At 33.2% G+C, this 18,569-nt stretch overlaps 1 protein-coding gene across 4 annotated transcripts in view; it reads left to right on the plus strand.

Moving 5' to 3' along the window:
• Nucleotides 1-18,569, plus strand: part of LOC129801917 (PAN2-PAN3 deadenylation complex subunit PAN3) — a 36,330-nt gene that overhangs the window by 5,604 nt on the left and 12,157 nt on the right. The window contains exons 2-7 of one of the 4 annotated variants that reach the window (XM_055847382.1): nucleotides 5,724-5,831; nucleotides 6,038-6,130; nucleotides 9,960-10,707; nucleotides 16,725-16,841; nucleotides 16,919-17,162; nucleotides 17,258-17,387. In XM_055847382.1, coding sequence (XP_055703357.1) covers nucleotides 5,766-5,831; nucleotides 6,038-6,130; nucleotides 9,960-10,707; nucleotides 16,725-16,841; nucleotides 16,919-17,162; nucleotides 17,258-17,387 — 1,398 coding nt within the window. In that variant the 5' untranslated portion in view covers nucleotides 5,724-5,765. The remainder of the gene's footprint in view (nucleotides 1-5,723; nucleotides 5,832-6,037; nucleotides 6,131-9,959; nucleotides 10,708-16,724; nucleotides 16,842-16,918; nucleotides 17,163-17,257; nucleotides 17,388-18,569) is intronic. The other 3 variants (XM_055847381.1, XM_055847384.1, XM_055847385.1) reach the window with 3 other exon arrangements.

The following is an 18,569-nucleotide window of genomic DNA, read 5'->3' on the forward strand; positions in this document are numbered from 1 at the left end:
GCTCGGTCAAATAACAGACCGCAGTAGTGCATATTTTAAAATTTCATAAAGTTTGATAGTGACATTATACCGTTTAAATATGTGTTATTTATAAAAAGTTTTTAAACCGGTCAATTTGACCGGATCTTGGTAGGTTTAGTATTAATTCTAAAACCAAAACAAGTCTTGAAATTTTTAATAAAGGTAGTGAAATATTAAAATTTCTGAATCTTCTTTTATTTTATTTTATGTTATATAATTATATTTGGTTTATTTTTCAAAAGTTATAGTCTTGACATTAATTTAAAGATTTCATGACTTCAAGTTATTATAATATCAATAAATTTCGATAAGGGTAAAAATTCTCGTTCATTGAATCAGCAGATGGGTCAGTAAAAATTAAAATAGTCAGAGGCAATCATTTTCAATCAGTAAATCATTATATTATGCTTTTCCAATTTATGATTTGCAAGACAATTCATGATAACCCACCTTATCTTGAATTTACTTGGCTCTAAAACGTATTTACAAGTGGTGTAAAACTTTTAAATTCTAATTTCTCTTCAATTATGCTTATGATAGTAAAAATTTGTATTGAAAAGATTTTTTAAAGGCAACGAAACAAATAAATTTATTTATTTTTTTGATTATTTCATAAAAATATTTATTAAAATAATTAAAAGATTTACTAAATTTATGGGTAATAGATATCATAATTTTTCTTATTCACTCAAATGAAAAAAAAATACTCTATTAATTTATATAACACAACAACTTTGGTTTGTAAACATGTTTTCAAAATTTCCTATGAGAGTGAAGGAGATGACTAGATCTAGATCTCACTCAGTCTCATTCAAATGTCAAGAACATGTTTACAAAACAAATGTTATTGTGCACTAGGCATAATGAAAAAAAAACACTAAACGTTTATATGAAAAGTAACATAAAATAGATTTTTTATTTATAGGAAACATCCTTTATTCTAGAGACATTAATTGACACTAAATACTTCTAAATCTTTTAAATATTAAAAAAATACTTCTCTTATTATTTTAAATTAACCTTAGCATTGTCTCTTATAAATTTTTTGATATATTACTAAATCCAGTAATGAATAATTTATAAAAAGTACACCTCAAATATTTTATTGATTGCGCTTTTTATTTGCATAAAGAAACATTATTTGCATCTGGGACTAAGTAAATTACATTTTTTTATATATTGTTGCATGGTTAAAAGACAAAAAAAAATTCAATACTCTATTTAAATTGTAACGCGTGCATAATCATTGATTTATTGCAAATTCTAGATTTCCGTCTATAAGATTACAGATGAACTTTTCCACACACTCTTATCAATCTCATTCATTCAGTGGATTTTATATAATAAACAAAGTTAAATTTGATTACAATTTTAATCCAAGCAAATACAATGTTGCTTGGACAAAATTATAATCACATTTGCAATATTTTTTTAATTCAAATTAAAATGACAATCCATGGATCAGTTTTGTGGCACTTCTCTAGAGACATCTGTGAAAAAGTTAAAGTAGAAAGTAAAAAAAAAAGTGGAGAACTGTTTCTTGATGAAATGCTATGATAAATTAATATTTTAAAACTTGCTCACAATTGAGAGCAATACACGCGGATGAATGATTGCAATAATGACAAAGAAAGACACCATGTGCAAAAAGACAAGATGAAACAATTAGAAAAAGAAGAAATCCAACAATTAATGGGAAACAGATGATGAGAAAGAGTATGATAACCCGTTTTATCTTCCAAAAACAGCCACATAACATAAAATTTGTTTTTAAATGTACAGGTGCTAATATGAGGCACATTTCTTAATAAAATATTTAGTTAATTTTTAGTAAATTAAATTAAATTAGTTTTGAAAAAGAGAAGCAACTTTGACAACTTTTAATACGATAAACGTGCACATGTACGTACAACCGATTTCCTGAAAATATTGCATTTGCATGAAAATTTTTAATAATAATGTGGAGACCTTATAGTAAAAGATTTATCAGTAAAAATATTATAATATTTAATGCAAAAATTACTGATCAAAATGAAAGAATCACCAAGGATTCGTTGAAAGTGTCCCTCTTTTGACACTTTTCTAACTCCTGAATAAACGTGGTGGAGGTAAAATGGGATAATTCGGAAAAAATTTTTAATTAGAAATTTTAAGATTTTTTAAATAGACTCAGACTGAACCTAGAGAATATTTAGGTTGCAAAATATGACAGTGAAGGATTAGGTAAATGAAATTTAAGCAAAGGACATCTAATTGATTTTCCAAAGTCCTCAGAGTATAACATTTTAGAAATTAATCATTTATGCCAAATATTACATACTAAATATTCTCGAGGATCAATCTAATGCCCTAGACACACTTGCGATTTAAACCAAGAGACGACTTGCTTAAAGTAACTTTAATCAAAATAATGTTCAGATTACATATTCATCAGTTTATGACTAATCCATCTGTCGACTTAAGCCGAGAAAACTGATGGGAATTTAGTCAAATGATTATTTTGATTTATAATTACGTTAAGCCGTCTCTCGGCTAAAGTCATAAGTGTGTCTAGGGTATAAGTCTATTTGAGCCCTAATGCTTTTACTTCAGTGTGGTCTTTTTTTTTCTCTTTGCCCATCTGAAACAGTGAGGAAATCTCAAATTTCTGAATTAGAAATGATTACGAATTACCTACTGAGAATTCATTTTTTAACCTCATTATAAGCTTTCTGGTAAATAGCCTGATTTAACAGATACAAAATCGATTAAAAGTTTAAAAATATAAAAAAAGCTTTATATAACAATATTTGCGAATTGAACTGGTTTAAACTTATATGTAAAGCAGGAACCTAACAATCAAATTTACATTTTTACATTTGGCGGACTTACAGTCTTCAGACCGCATCTTAAGTCATATCGCTAAACTGCTCTAGTTTCTTATATAAAGCAAAATTTTCTTAAGAAAATTTTGCTTTATCGGTAAAACCAGTAAAATTCTTTTTGATTGAGAATTTCAAAGCTGTCTAGAACATGACTAAGGACTCTCTAGTATGAAGATTGTATCACAGTGTTCTCTATCTCTTGGCCTCTACACACTAGTAAAAATTTCTTTAAAAAATGTCTTTTTAAAGAAAATTTCCCGTATCCTTGTAGGCAGAAACGTCAGAATTTTTTAAAAAGGGAAATTTTTGACGAAAACTGCTTCTAGTGTGTAGACACCATTAACCCAGGTCTTTCCAAGATAAAATTTCTACTTCAAATCTGTCGTTTTGTTATTACTTCAATTTATTTTTTATTTAATGTTTATTTACAACCTTTGTAAATTATCAAGAGATAAGTATTTTTAACCCATTGAGTAGGATTCGGTTGATTGGTCGTTGAATCACTCAGAAGTCTGAAGCGATATTTTTTTTTTGGTTGATGTATATTAAAAAATGGTGCTGTGGTAGAAGTTATTCTAAATAATCGAACCGTAGAGCTCAATTGTTTTTCAAGAAGTTTGACCGGTCTTTATTGTATTGGAGGTTTAGACCAGTGCAGTATTCGAAGTTGTCGAATTGTTAAATATATGATAAGTTAATAAATTATAAATAAGTGATTTTTTTCCAAGCAAAAATCAAAAATGTTCCAAAAATCTTGTGTGCAATAAGGTAATACAAGGAGATTAGTCATATGACTGCTAAACCTTTGACCTGAAGCCTATATTAAGATAGACTATTAATCGTATCGGGCATTCAATGGGTCAAGTGGTAGAGCACTCGCTCGACTCGCTCTATGATGCAAGTGTCCCGGGTTCGAATCGCCTTTAGGTCACCAAGAATTTTTCTGGCGTTAAAGGTGTTCGACTTACATATCCAGTGAGCTTCACTGCACTTGATTCCACGGGGCATATGACTGACAACCTCATCCCGTATAAGAAAAAGTGATAATGCATGTCTAGAAATCCCCTTGCGGGAAAATGTATTTTTCTAGAGACACTCAAGATTTTTGCACCGGGCGGGACTCGAACTCACAACTGTGAGTCAAGTCGGAAATCTATCCGCCCAAGAGCCAACGGTCTTGCCTATTGCGCCACTGAGATCTCCATTAAGACAAATGATGCAATGTTACTTTCGAGGTTCAACTTGTAAGTCAAAAATTCGAACATTTCGTAAAGCTAAGACTCTTTGCTACCCCTTAAGATGTTTTTCCGTCAAAACGTTTTGAAAATCTGTAGTTTTGAGAATTTTGACGTCATGCTGTTTGTTCATCTGTCCGCCTATTCGTTGAGGCGTTACTACGCGTTGAGGCCAAAAAATTATAGATATAGTCTTGGAATGTTCAGGACCCCCCCCCCCCCCTAAAGTCGACCCTGGGACGATTAACATGCCCCCAATTTTCCCTCACCTCTCTCCTTTCCCTCCAAAATCATGTTTTTGGGATCGCTCGAAATCGCGTCGTGCGATTTTTTTTTGTCATTTTGGATATGTTTTAAAGATTATCCAGGTGGGCATTTCGACCTTATACGAAAATGCCGTTGAATCATTCTTTAAAAACGGGTTTTTTTCAAAGTCAAAGGGTTAAGAAGCACTAGAAAGCGAATTTCTCAACTGAATGGTATCATCTTTGGACTCATTGGAAAAGTCTTGGAATTCCCGATAAAACTGAACCGGTTCCAATCAGTTCTGAACCCAGGGAGATAACCACATTCATTTTTCCATACATTTTTACTTAAATTTTTAATTTTTAATTAACTGACTACCCCCCTGTCTGAACCAGTAATGAACCGGTTAATAACCGATAACTAAGTTTTATCCGAAATTTAATTATTATATTACTCCCAAGCTACTTTAGGCAATGTTTTGAGTGATTTATAAATCAGTTCAAATCGGTTATGAACGGGTTAACTTAAGAAGAAATAGCCTAGTGGAAAAATGTCAGTGCAATCTTTTAACTCGTCAACACTATTAACAAAGAACTTTCATAAGGTAAATGATATGGAAAGTTACTTTTGAGGTATAGCATCTATGTAACGATGAGTTCAAGCATTCCTTAAAGGATGGAACAATTTGTCACCCTTTCTACAGAAAAGAAATATTTCATTTTGGAACCAAGGTAGATTCTCCCCTTCAACTTATAGATATAGATAGTTAAAATCAACGTCATCAAGATTGGAAAAAATACTAAAAAAAAAGACTAGAAATAATATTTTTCTTGGAATGACAGTACATTAAACATTACATAAAGCGTACATATTGGACTTCCCTAAAAAAGAGTTATATATTTTAGTTGTGTAGAGTTGAATTTTGTTACCTTTTGTCACTGTTGACTTTCCCTTATGTACGTGTACTTTATATATATGTTCTGTAGATAGAACAGAGTGAATAAATTTGGTGCGCACGGTGCGCATGTCTGACCGACGACGATTCATATCCTTCTTCCTTATTTACCCAACATCTTCTCCATGCTTTCCTCTTACACTTCAACAAAATTTTTCCTTTAACATTCTTTGTGACTTTAACCAATGCAATGACACCAAGATCCAAACAAAACTTAATTTAGAAAGAAATTCCCACCAGTTGCACTGTTTGATTGCGATTGAAAGTGGATGAAACACGTTGATGAACAACTAATCCAATTAATTTCATCTGGAATAAATTAGTTATGCTTCTAAATTGTATAATGTCTACCGTATACTTAATATTGCTTATTTTTTTCTCTCTCTATTTGCTTTCAAACAGTAGACGAAAGGAAAAGAAGCAGCACGAGTAAGATAGAGAAGAATGGATCAAATCTTCTACTCGCCCCTCAATGGTGTTCCATCTGAGAGTAAATTGGCAACTTATATGGTAATTTTACATGCAATTTTATCAAACATTAAATTGTACAATTATCACTTTCTGTTTATATGGTGTAATGTGCACATAATTCAATCAAACATTTTGTTGTAAATATTGTTTTTTTTTTGTATCTCTGGTTTTGGCTATACCTCTACATTTTTCCACCCTTTTTCAACAACAAACAAAAAAACCTAAAAATGCTAATCATCTTGAAGAGTCGACAAAATGTCACAACGCCAACATATGGATTGACATCGGGTTTAACGAAACTGTCTCTGGAATCGCCAATTTCAACAAAAAAGACTCAGGTTCAAGTCAATATTCATTTCATTCCTTTTTTTGTATTTTATATGGCTTTTTTAATTTAATTGAAAGATGAGATAAGATTCTTTACGGGGTATCTCATATGAAAAAAATATATACAAAGTTATTTTTTATATTTGCATGCTGTGTAACTAAATGTAGTCAATACACTTGTAAAAAATAATTTAAAAAATGCAAATTAAAAAAAATACTAAATTTTGAGTTGAAAATTACAACTTAATTTTTTTAACAGCAATTCAAGGTTTGCAAAGTGCTTAAATTTTGTTCAAAAATCAATAGAAATTCTATAGTTGAGATTTCAAATAGATTAACTCTTTCTTTCTAATTTTAGATCTTGGTATAACCTAGGTTAAACATATATATAGATTATATTTGATGAAGTATGTCAAAAATAGCACTTTGGAAATAATTTGATTACTAAACAAACCGACCGGAGATCATTAACTTTTTCAGTTTGTTTCCTAGATTAGTAATAAGCCCAAAAATCTACCAAAAAAATATATTTTCAAAAATAAATCTATCACCGTTACTTTGCTGATTCATTGCCAAATGGGATCCATTGCAAATCAAAACCTTTCAAACAAAAATCCAAATTTAATATATCCGACATACCTGTCAGATCTGACAAAATTTCGTGAAATCAAAATTCGCATCCCGTTTGTTCTCTAACGTTGGCTTATTAAATTTTCAAATATTTTTTAGTAGTACAGCTGAACATTTTGTTGGCTGAAAATCGCCATCTTGAATTATCCAATATCGAATTAGATTCGATCAAATTTGAATTTATCTGTAAGGTCTTTAAATTGCAAACCTTACAGCACTGTTGCTAATCAGTAATGGATCGTTTAAGTATCGGTAATAGATTTATTTTTGAAAATACTCTTTTTCACAGATTTTAGATATGATTCTTGCATAATCTCACCTATTTGGTTTTCTGACCGACCTAAAGGACAATAAGACATATCGATTCCCAATCTTCGATGACCCCTCTTAAAGTGATGATATCTCGAAATTGATGTAATTATTTTTTCCTCCTTCCCACTCAACCGTTGCCTATCCCCAAGAAGGTTTTTCTAAATTTTCTCAAAATTGTTTCAAGCTTTTTCAATGATTTTCGGATAAGTTTTGTAGGTAGTCCTGCTGAACATTTTAACTATAGACTCCTATGACAGATTAAATCGCTATTTTTACTTTTTACAGACCGTGGTCAATCACTTCGAAGATTTTATTTTTGAACGAATTTGACCAAATTTGTGTTTATTTGAAAGGTCTTGAAATTCTAAATGCGACAGAATCCTTTTTAATCGGTAATGAACTCACAAATTTCTCTAAATTTATGTCATAACGAATAATATATTGAAATTGTATTAAAGTTCCAGGTCAATGATTTTCAAGTACAATCTTGATCAATTTTCAAAAATTGATTTTCCGAATAAAAAAGAAATAGCGATACTTAGAACTATTTTCTCGTAAGTTTGAGAACATTAAAAAACATGAAACGCTTTGACACTCCTTTTTACTACTGGAACTCAAAGTAAGAACAGTGCCTACATAAATTTAATCCGTTTTCTCGAATTTGTCGCCGACATGGAGTTTAAATGGTATAAAAAATCAACTTTTAGTCATTAATTAATAAATAATAATGCTGGCACAACATTCCATGATGGAACTAGGCCTTCCTGCAAGAGCATTTCTAGACACAGGAGGTTTTCTTTTCTTATACGGGATGAGGTTGTCAGTCTCATGCCCCGCGGAATCAAGTGCAGTGAAGCTCACTGGATACAATCCGAATCCGAACACTTTTGACATCAGAAAAGTTCCTGGTGACCTAAAGGGGATTCGAACCCGGGGCACTTGCATCATAAAACGAGTGCTCTATTAGAGTGCCACTTCTAATCTTTGGTGACCGCTAATAAATTTCTAGACTTTTCTTCCCTTTTTTCATCCTCTGCTTCTCCTCCAAAACCATGTTTTTTTGGTTTATTTTGTATATGGCTCCTAGATCTTTTTCATTTTCGAATAAATTTTGGAGGTAGTCAAGATGAATATTTTGTCCTTACTTATGTTCGAAAACAATTTCAATGTCGAATTTTCGAAGATCAAAGTTTAGGTAGTGGGAAAATTTTTAAATATCCAATCCAATTGCATCAGTGAATCAATAAAGTACAGCAAGCTGATATAACTTTATTCAGGATGTTATATTAATCTATCCGAAAGTTTGTTACATGGCTATAGGCCAAACTGTAACAGATATCGCTTTCCAAAACCTTCGGTGACCCCCATAGGTCCCGGTAAAATACCTCTTACCGCTCCAAAACCATATTTTTAGTTCTTTTCGAAAACTTTCAATTATTTCTTTTATTTTCGGAAATGTTTTAGAAATACCTATCACGTGAACATTTTACCCATACTGTCGCTGAAAAGAATTTCGATATCGAATTTTCGAAGGCCAAATGTTTAAGTAAGGTAAATTAAGCTAATTCAAAACTTGCTCCAAATGGATATTTTTCTCTATTCCAAATGGAAACGTCATTGTTTTCATGATAAATACAGTACTAAATTATTATATTTATATACTTTCTATATCACAGTTTCATTATTTAGTTAATTTTGCTCCAAATAAAGCAAAAATCCATTCATATTCACAAATTTTAATTTGTTAATTTATCAGAAAAATTAAAAGTGTACCTTTTCACCATCGAATTTTTTATCGATCGACCTTGTTTTCCAATGAAAAACACAATGAGGTGTCTGTTGTTTATTCGTTTTGTTTAATATTTATGTCATATTTCTGGCTAATTTTAGTTAAATTAAGTGCTAATCTTTATTGTTAACGGTACGTGAAGTTTTCAAATGAAATAATTACCTATTTCGTGAACAAAAAGGGTTTTTCTGGAGTGTCTGCAAATGCTTCAATAGGAAACCCCGGAAATATGATTTTTTTGGAGAGATTTTCTTATTGTTTTAGATGGGAAAGGAGAAAAGACCAGGAATAAGAACAAATCCTGCGTCCTGCACTCAAGAGCAACTCAACAAGGTTTTGGAAGCCTTTCGTCGCGGTTTCACTTACACTGTTTGTCTCCAATTAGAAACTTTCCCTTGTCTCCATTTAGATTAATATGTTTCCAATAGAAGCATTTTACGCTATCGTATTTTTCTTGTATTTAAGAAGTTTTCAAATTATATCTAAAGAATTTTCACTAAACAGTAACATTCTAGTGGAGTCAAGGAGCAAATTTATGTAATTCTCTTCAGAAAAAAAATATGAACTTAAAGTGTTGAATCTTTTGTCAAAGTTAAAGCGTCTAGAAATAGTTTTGAATTAGGACATTTACCCTACTCCAAAATTATTTGGGAACTTGGTAATAGATTAATGTTCCTTAAAGTTTAAAAGTGAAATTCTTTATTAATACATTTTCTTTAAATGTCAAATTCTCTATTAATACAAAAATTAAGCGAAGATTGTAATTCACAAAGAGCACAATCTAGTGCGTTTGAGCACTCCGCAAAGCTGGGACGCTTTGCCATCCCTTTTAAAGGGACAATTTTGCAATAAGTTATCTCTAAAAACCTTGTAAATATCATACTAATTCCGGCTTATAAGGATATTCAGTCTTGTAATTCGTAAAATTCTGCAAATTTTCACTGAGATATTTAATTTTAAAAATCCCTTGAGAAATAACAAGTGTATTTATTGTAAATATATTCAATGAGATGCCCTTAAGAAAAAAAGAAGTCCAATGCTTTTTGGTGCAGTTAATTTTGTTGTGATTGAAAGAAGGGAAATATTTGAATTTTGAATGTGTTCATTAGGTAACACCCCAATCTCCTGAATTCATTCCACGTCTCAATTCATCACCGAGCTTCTACTCTCCGTATTCATCTGTGATCGCTAATGGGAGCGGTGGATCAAGTGGGGGAGTCGTGGTGCCACCGATTGTGGCTAAGCCAACATCTGTGTTAGGGGCATCGTGCCCTTCCACCGTGTACAATGCTGTGACACCTATCAAGAGTCGTAACTTGATCCGAGGTGACTCTCCACAGAGTACAAATGACTCACCACGACTCACCCCACAACCCTCACCACCACCAACAACTGCGATCCATCAGGAGAATGTTGGTGGTACAACGTATTTCTATCCAGCTGCAGCCGCCGTGGCTGCCGCACAAACAACCACAAGTCAAGCTTGCAGTTCCACAAGTTCAGACACCAATGGACGATACGGACATCATAACAGTGCTCAAATGAGCCTGTCCTACTCACATCCGGGCCATGTGTACCCTGGACCAGCGTCCAGTGTACTCAGTTTACAGCCCAAGACCCTCCTATCGTCGGCATTTTTTATGCCGGCAGAGATGCGAAGCAGTATTCAGGCTAGAAATGCCATCAGTAATACCATGGATACTGGTGGTATTGAACTACCACTCGAAGTTGACAATTACCACGGATTATGTCCGTTGGAAGCAATGGCGGTCAATCTGAAACTCCCGGTGCCCGCGTCGTCCTACAAAGCCACCCACAGCAATACAGGTGTCAAATATTTCTTGCGTCGAATTCATGGTGAGTATCCTTTTCTTACTTTATTAAATCTAACACTTTTTTCTTTTCAACCCCTTTCTAGATAAATATTTTCGAGAAAATCGAAAAATTAAATTCGAAAATTCAAAATGCCCTGAATTCCAGTTTTTAGAATGGCCCCTTTCATCTATTTTATATCATTTTTTACGTTTGAAATAGTTTAATTTAATTGTAAGACTTATAACTCAATTCAACGAATGTGACTGGGTACCCTGGGTATAACCAAAATTTTAGCCAAGATCAAAACCAATTATCATGTACAACACACCATTTTTCTTTTATTCGAAACACTTTCTATTTGAAATGCTGTTCTTATACTCAAAATCTAGGTTTTAATGTTTCAAAATGTCTAAAAGTCACAAGATATTTTTTCCAAAAGCCAAAACACCGAATGAATCAAAATCCTGACCACCAAAGTCATGAAAACCAAAATCCCGAATGGGTCAAAATCACGAATATCCAAAATCCCGAAAAGCCAAAATCCCGAAAGCCAAAATACTAAATGGAATGAAATTCCGAATAGCCAAGATCCTGAATGGGTCAAAATCTTTAAACGCCGAAAATCCAAAATCCCGAGTGGGCCAAAACCCAAACACCAAAATCCCGAAAGCCAAAATCTCAAATAGGTCAAAATCCTTAAACGCCGCAAATTCAAAACCCGAATGGGTTAAAATCCCAAATGGGTCAAACTCAGGAATATCCAAAAACCTTAAAAGCCAAAATACTGAATGGGTCGAAATCCCGAATAGCCAAAATCCTGAATGGGTCAAAATCCTTAAATATCGAAAATTCAAAATCCCAAATGGGTCAAAATCTCAAACGCCAAATTCTGAAAACCAAAATCCCGAATGGGTCGAAATCACGAATATTGAAAATCTCGAAAATCCAAAATCCCGATAGCCAAAATCCTGAATGGATCGAAATCCCGAATAGCCAAAAATCTGAATAGGTCAAAATCCTTTAACGCCGAAAATTCAGAATTCCGAATGGGTCAAAATCTCAAATGGGTCGAACTCACGAATATCCAAAATCCCTAAAAGCCAAAATCCTAAATGGGTCAAAATCCTTAAACGCCAAAAATGCAAAATCCCGAATGGGTCAAAATGCCAAACACCAAAATTCTGAAAACCAAAATCCCGAATAATGGGTCGAAATCACGAATATTCAAAATTCCGAAAATCCAAAATCCCAAAAGCAAAAATTCTGAATAGGTCCAAAGGGTCGAAATCCTGAATAGCCAAAATCCTGAATAGGTCAAAATCCTTAAACGCCGAAAATTCAAAATACCAAATGAGTGAAAATACCAAATGCCAAAATTCTGAAAACCAAAATCCCGAATGGGTCGAAATCACGAATATTGAAAATCTCGAAAATCCAAAATCCCGATAGCCAAAATCCTGAATGGATCGAAATCCCGAATAGCCAAAAATCTGAATAGGTCAAAATCCTTTAACGCCGAAAATTCAGAATTCCGAATGGGTCAAAATCTCAAATGGGTCAAAATCACGAATATCCAAAATCTCGAAAAGCCAAAATCCCGCAAGCCAAAATACTGAATGGGTCAAAATCCTTAAACGCCGAAAATTCCAAGTGGGCCAAAATCCCGAAATCCTAAATTTTGAATGGGTCAAAATCCTTAACTCTTTCGCGTCCATAGGGTAATGTCATAACTCGGGGAAAAAAGTTTTTTTGGGTATTTACATTAATTGAAATCTATCTGTTCGTGCACGACATCATAATAGAAGGATGTAGGGTGGAATCACCAGTTCTCGCCAGTGCCCCACTTCTCGCCACTTACATTGAAATCGCTATTTTTCGCAATTTATGAAATAAATGAGTCGCAATTTTTTTGTATTGTTTCTGCTTCTACGCATAGAATCGAAAAATAATAATTATTCGTTTTGGATTCACGATTTTGATCACTTTTTAGAGCAATATTTTAAGCAAGTGCATCGAAACCAACATCTCTTACCAAATGTACTAAGTGTCGTCAAATTTTCATCAGTCCAAAAATACCTATTTGGGTAAATAATTTGTCTATTGAATATTTAATTGCACTTGTGGAATGCATAAAATTTGTATTTAGTCAATTAATATTTCATTTTATATTATTTTTGTATAAAAATGAGGCATGGCGAGAAGTGGTAATATTCTGGAATTGATTTTACCACCTGTCGCCATATCTTTTCAATAGGCGACGCTAACTTCACTTCGTACATTCTCAGTTGTCAAATCTGCATTGTTTACTTTCTGCAAAAGCCCCATAATTTGATTTCTCAAAGAAAAGTGAAGAAAAATCATTTAAAGTGAGTAAAAATAAAGTGATCACAAGGAAAGAGAAATGGTGAATGTATTCTTTTCATAGCTTTGCCTAAAATAACCGAGTGTGGTTCTTTTCAAGTGGGTGGCGAGAAGTGGTTACAAATTTTACAAAACTGGCGAAAAGTGGTAAAAAGTGGCGACGAAATGGTTATTTTTGCATTATTAATAAAAATTAGTTTTTTAAGTAGTCCAGCGTTATGTTCTAGGATTATTGTTTTCACGTATCTAGAGCCAATACATCTAAGTAACTTTGTGTCAAATTTGACTTATCTTGTAACAAGGATTCAAAAGTTATGATTAAATGAATTTAATTTTTTCCTAAACATGGCGATAGCCGGTTATTCCACCCTAAGATTCTTGGCTCATTTTCTCAAGACTCCAGTTAGATTTCAATTAATGTAAATAGCCAAAAAGAAACTTTTTTCCCCGGGTCATATATGACCCTATGGACGCGAAAGAGTTAAACGCCGAAAATTCAAAATCCCAAATGGGTCGAAATCACAAATTCCGAAATCCCGAATACCAAAGTCCAAAATTCTTAAAAGTGTTATAGCTACTCATATGGACCTGCGCTTCTGACAAAGGGAAATTTTCTGTGTTTTGGGAAATTAATCTACACACTATCTTCCGTAGAATTTCGTCCCTTTTAATATTTTGACCATTTATCGGGATATTCAGGATTTTAGCTTTGAAGGATTTTGGCTTTCGGGATTTTGGTTTTCAGGATTTTGGCTTTCAGGACTTTGGCTTTTGGAATTATGGCCGGCACCGGTCTTGCATATCAGGATCGCAATACATTATCTTGAGTTTTTGATTTCATAATAGGGGAGACCGGGGAGGTTTGGGACACTTTTTCATGTTTTGACTTTAAGACACTATTCCAAAAAACCACGATTATGTATTACAATTTTATGCGGTCTATAGGATACTTATGGGTATTGACTTTATAAAAAGTACTTGATAGAACTTGGGAAACAACTGAGTTTTCTTGGAAAAGATAAAACATTTTACTTGACGCTTTGTCCCAAACCTCCCCGATGTGGGGCAGTATGGGACGCAATAGGTGATGTTTGGGACGCGTTTTTTCTCGCATAATTTGTATTACTGGAACACGTTAATTAATTTTAAATACCAGATTAAAAATATTTCTGATAGAAATAAAAATGTTTCATCTTTTATTTACACTTAGAAATTAATATCAATTTTATTTGTACAGTAGAGTCATTTATTGTCAATCAATTATTTAAAGTATTTTCTTCTTATTTTCCATCTACCTTTCTTTTCTTTTTTTATTCTAAATATTGCAATCATGATTATCAAATTGCTCAGGCGAGTAGATTTTCTTGCAACTCTTAGTATTGAACTCATTGACGGATTCCTGTTTGATTTTACGACAACTGCATTGTACCTGTTTTCTCATTATTTCTCTGAATTATCTCTCGCCTTGCCTTTTCTGGAGAACTTGTTCGAGAAATTTTCGAAAAAAATAGTTTTTAACTAGATTGGGCAAAGATCGAATATCCTCTGAGAAGGAATTATTGATTCCCAAGACAATGATGGTTTAATTGTCCCTGTAGTTAGAGAAATCTGCTGCACTGATAAATTTTGCACAAGAGGGAGATTTCCAGTAGAAACTGGGCATTACTCTTCATTTTGACAATAAACAATTGCATACCACCTACAATCTTGTCGAAAATCAACGTCCCATTCATCCCCTTTCAGGTGTCCCAAACATCCCCACGTGTAGTTTTGGTTTTAAAACCTTTATGTAAAAAACAAAAGCGTATAATCTCTGAAACTTTTATAAAAATATGTTACAAGATTACACTGCTACCTAATGAGATAAAAAAGTTTTGATTATATATCGCTGATATAAAATACAAAGAGGAAAACTGAGACGTCAAAATATACGATTTTTATCAATTTTTAAAAAAACGTTCATAGAATTAAAACAATAAAACTGAGGATATCCATTCTTTTAGTCAAGATACATCTCAATATTGCCTACGATACAGTAATGGTTAAATACCATTTATTTCAAAAATTAATTGAAAAAATCGCCTTGTCCCACACTACCCCTGTCCCAAACCTCCCCGGTCTCCCCTATCTAAATCTATTAAATTTTCTAAATTTTGACTTTGATCTAGCTTACAACATTTTGTCAGACAAAATGTAAAATACGAATTTTTCCAAAATACAAAGTACTACAAATACGAAATGTGAAATACGAACATGAAAAATACAAAATATAAAAACAAAACGAAGTCTCCAAATTCAATTCACTTCGAATTAGCCTACTATTATTCCTTGTTGGTGGTTCCCTTCATTTATTTTAACGGAGAACGAAAAAAATAAGAATCAGGGGAACATATCATACGTATAAGTGAGCATGACTTCGCGATCTGTTGTTTTTTTTTAACAAACAATTCTTTAGCAAATTGAAGCAAATTGGAAAGAAACATCATCTTTTACTGCTCGAACTCTACGGAGAGAGCAGTATATAATTCCTCGATTTTTTCACCCCCCAAAAATTTCCACCTTCCACCCCTCGGAGACCACTTTTGTGAAAAAAAATCTTCACGTTTCAGACGATTTCTGAGAAATATCGTCATGCTATTTGTCCGTCTGTCCGTCTAACTTGCGCCAGCTCTAGAGGTCAAACGGTTAGAGATAGAGACTTGGGACTTTCGGGGGATCCCCCCATAAGTCGACCCAAGGATCGTTAACATGCTCCTCATTTTACCCCCACCCTCCCCTTCCCCTAAAACCATGTTTTTTGGAATTGCTCGAAAACGAATCGTGCGATTTTTTTCATTTTTGAATATGTTTTAGAGATTATCCAGGCGGACATTTCGTCCTTATACGAAAATAGCGTTGAATCATTCCTAATAACGATTTTTCAAGGTCAAAGGTTAAAAAATCCCTATAGAACGCATTTATCAAGCGAATGGGGTCATGTTTGGGGTCGTTGGAAAGGTCTTGGAATTTTCTATAAAACTGAACCGGTTCCAATCGGTTTTGAATCGGTAATGAACCGGTTCATAACCGATAAAAAATTTTTGTCTGAAAATCAATCCTATTACTTTTAGGACTATTTTGTGGGATTTTTTGAGAGATTTATGAATCGGTTCAAATCGGTTGAGAACCGGTAAGCGGTAAATGATGCGAAGTCACGAGTTCGACCATTTCGAAAGCCTGGGACGCTTTGCCACCCCTTTTTTTAACTTCAAATCCGCACAAACGAAAGGATTTATGGGTGGAGCTTTTAGGCCTAAGATGATTATTTAGCCTATAGTATGCCGGACCAAAAGTTTTAAAATGATCATGGGAGGGTGGCGGCATTACTTGCGGAATGTCTTTACTTATGGCCTCGCCGCAATTTTCGGCAGAAAATGATTCCGAAAACCAAAATAAATGCGATGGGATATTATTTAAAACACATCAAATATATTTAATTTTGAGCTTTTCCGAAATAACTTTGGGACATTAAAGTAAAGACAGAGGCCACAAGTAATGTCGCCACCGTACATGAAAAGGGCGTGACCAAATTATTTTTGTAGGCGGGGCTTATTTTTAAAACTCTACTTTCTTGGAAAAATTGAAATAGTAACAGTTATTAAAGAAATTCAAAGAATTGTGGTTTCTAAATTACAAATTTGGTCTCCACTGCTCTGCAGGTTTCCGTCTGCAATCCACAAAATGTATGAGTGTGGTGGAAATGTGGAAAAAACTGCAACATTCTAATGTGGTCCAATTGCGAGAAGTATTTACGACAAAGGCATTTGGAGATCATTGTAAGTGCTATTAATCAAATAAAATTAATCAATACAGAGTTTTAAAAATATCAAAATGGGTAATTTTTTTATTGTAGCTCTTGTGCTGGTCTATGACTACCATCCTGGTTCTCAGACACTCCTTTCTAAGTATTTTACACCAACCGTCGAGACGAATGGATATACAGATCCATTTTCGGGTGAAGCGCGTCCTTTCAGTCACAAGAGCTCTCTCCAGAGGACCGTCAATGGTCCAATGTTGGCAGAAAATGAAATTTGGTTCATAATTATGCAACTAACAGCAGGTCTCCGTGCAATACATCAGTCAGGTTTAGCATGCAGGTGAGTTGATAACAGTAGCTATTTCTGTCTTATTAATAAATGATTAGATTGCTATTTTTTTGATGAGGAGATATTGATGGTATTTCTGTTTATAGAACGCTAGATCCTACAAAAATCATCATTACGGGGAGACGAGTGAGATTTAGTTGTTTAGGCATTTCCGATATAGTTTCATTCGATCCGAATCAAGCCAATCAATTAGCAGTCATTTCACACTATCAACAGGTTAATATTTCTTTTAAGATACTCTAGTTTATTTATTTATTTTTTTTCCTCAAAACATTTAATCGTTCCTTAGCAAGAAAGGAAATTGTTTTCTTCTCTCTGCTTTATCAATAAATCTTCTGAACAAATATCCTTTTAATTGTGAATCTGAGAAACATTTATTGTTTTGGGTTTCTTCTCTAAAACAGTAAATTGATTTGGCGATATAAATTTTTCCCATAATTTTATTACACTTTGTCTACTTTGGGCATCTTACAGACTCCAATTTAATTTTAATATATTTTACGGTTGTGTTTGGGGAGAAGTGGGGCGCTTTTTCAATGGCGTACCTTTGAAATTGGATTTTTTCTCCTATTTTTAAATGTGGTATCACACTAGAGAATTTCACATTAAAATTTTAATGTGCAATTTTCGTCAAGAGCTTTTAGAAGTCGATTCATTTAGTGATAAAAAAGTGGACTCGAGTCACAAAAATTGGTTTAAATAGATTAAAATAGCATAAATACGATTGATAATTAATGAGCAAATTAATGAGAAGTGAGCAAATTTATGAGCAAAATTTGCTCATTAAATTTTCATCAGGTACTACTTTAGTGCTGTCATTCGGGTAGTTTTTGTGCCACAATTTTCTCACCAATTTATTCGTGATTAAATTGTGATAAAAAGTAGTGCTAATATCTAAAGTAACTACCTAGTGGTAAAAGCTAAACAAAAATGTGTTCGATCTACATTTTATATTTCTTCATAAACTTCTAGATCTAGGATTTCGTGGTCAAATGAGATGGTGGCCGAATTAATTGAGGCTGTAGTAGTGTACGGGAGGAAAACTTCCTCTTCTTCACTAAATTCGCACATTTTCGCTCAAGCGACTGAAATGCTTCAAAAACAAAAACACTCATCTGACAACCCGTGTGCCATCGTGCCATTGAGCAATTCTAGCAATGTGTCCTGACTAAATCAGCGATTTCGAGTGGTTCTAGAAATTTTAATGAGCAACTTTTCACTTTAATTTTAATGTGAAATTTTCTAGTGTGATAATTCCGTTTATCGTGATACAATTTATCTCCGTAAATCAATTATGAAGCTAAATTGAAGTATAGTAAGCCTTAATTAATTTCCTTTTTAAAAATAGAGGAAAAGCCCCAATTTCAAAGGTACTCTATTTCAAAGATTCTCTCTAAT

The sequence above is a fragment of the Phlebotomus papatasi genome, chromosome 2 (genome assembly GCF_024763615.1).
Source record: "Phlebotomus papatasi isolate M1 chromosome 2, Ppap_2.1, whole genome shotgun sequence".
In the NCBI taxonomy this organism is placed as follows: Eukaryota; Metazoa; Arthropoda; class Insecta; order Diptera; family Psychodidae; genus Phlebotomus; species Phlebotomus papatasi.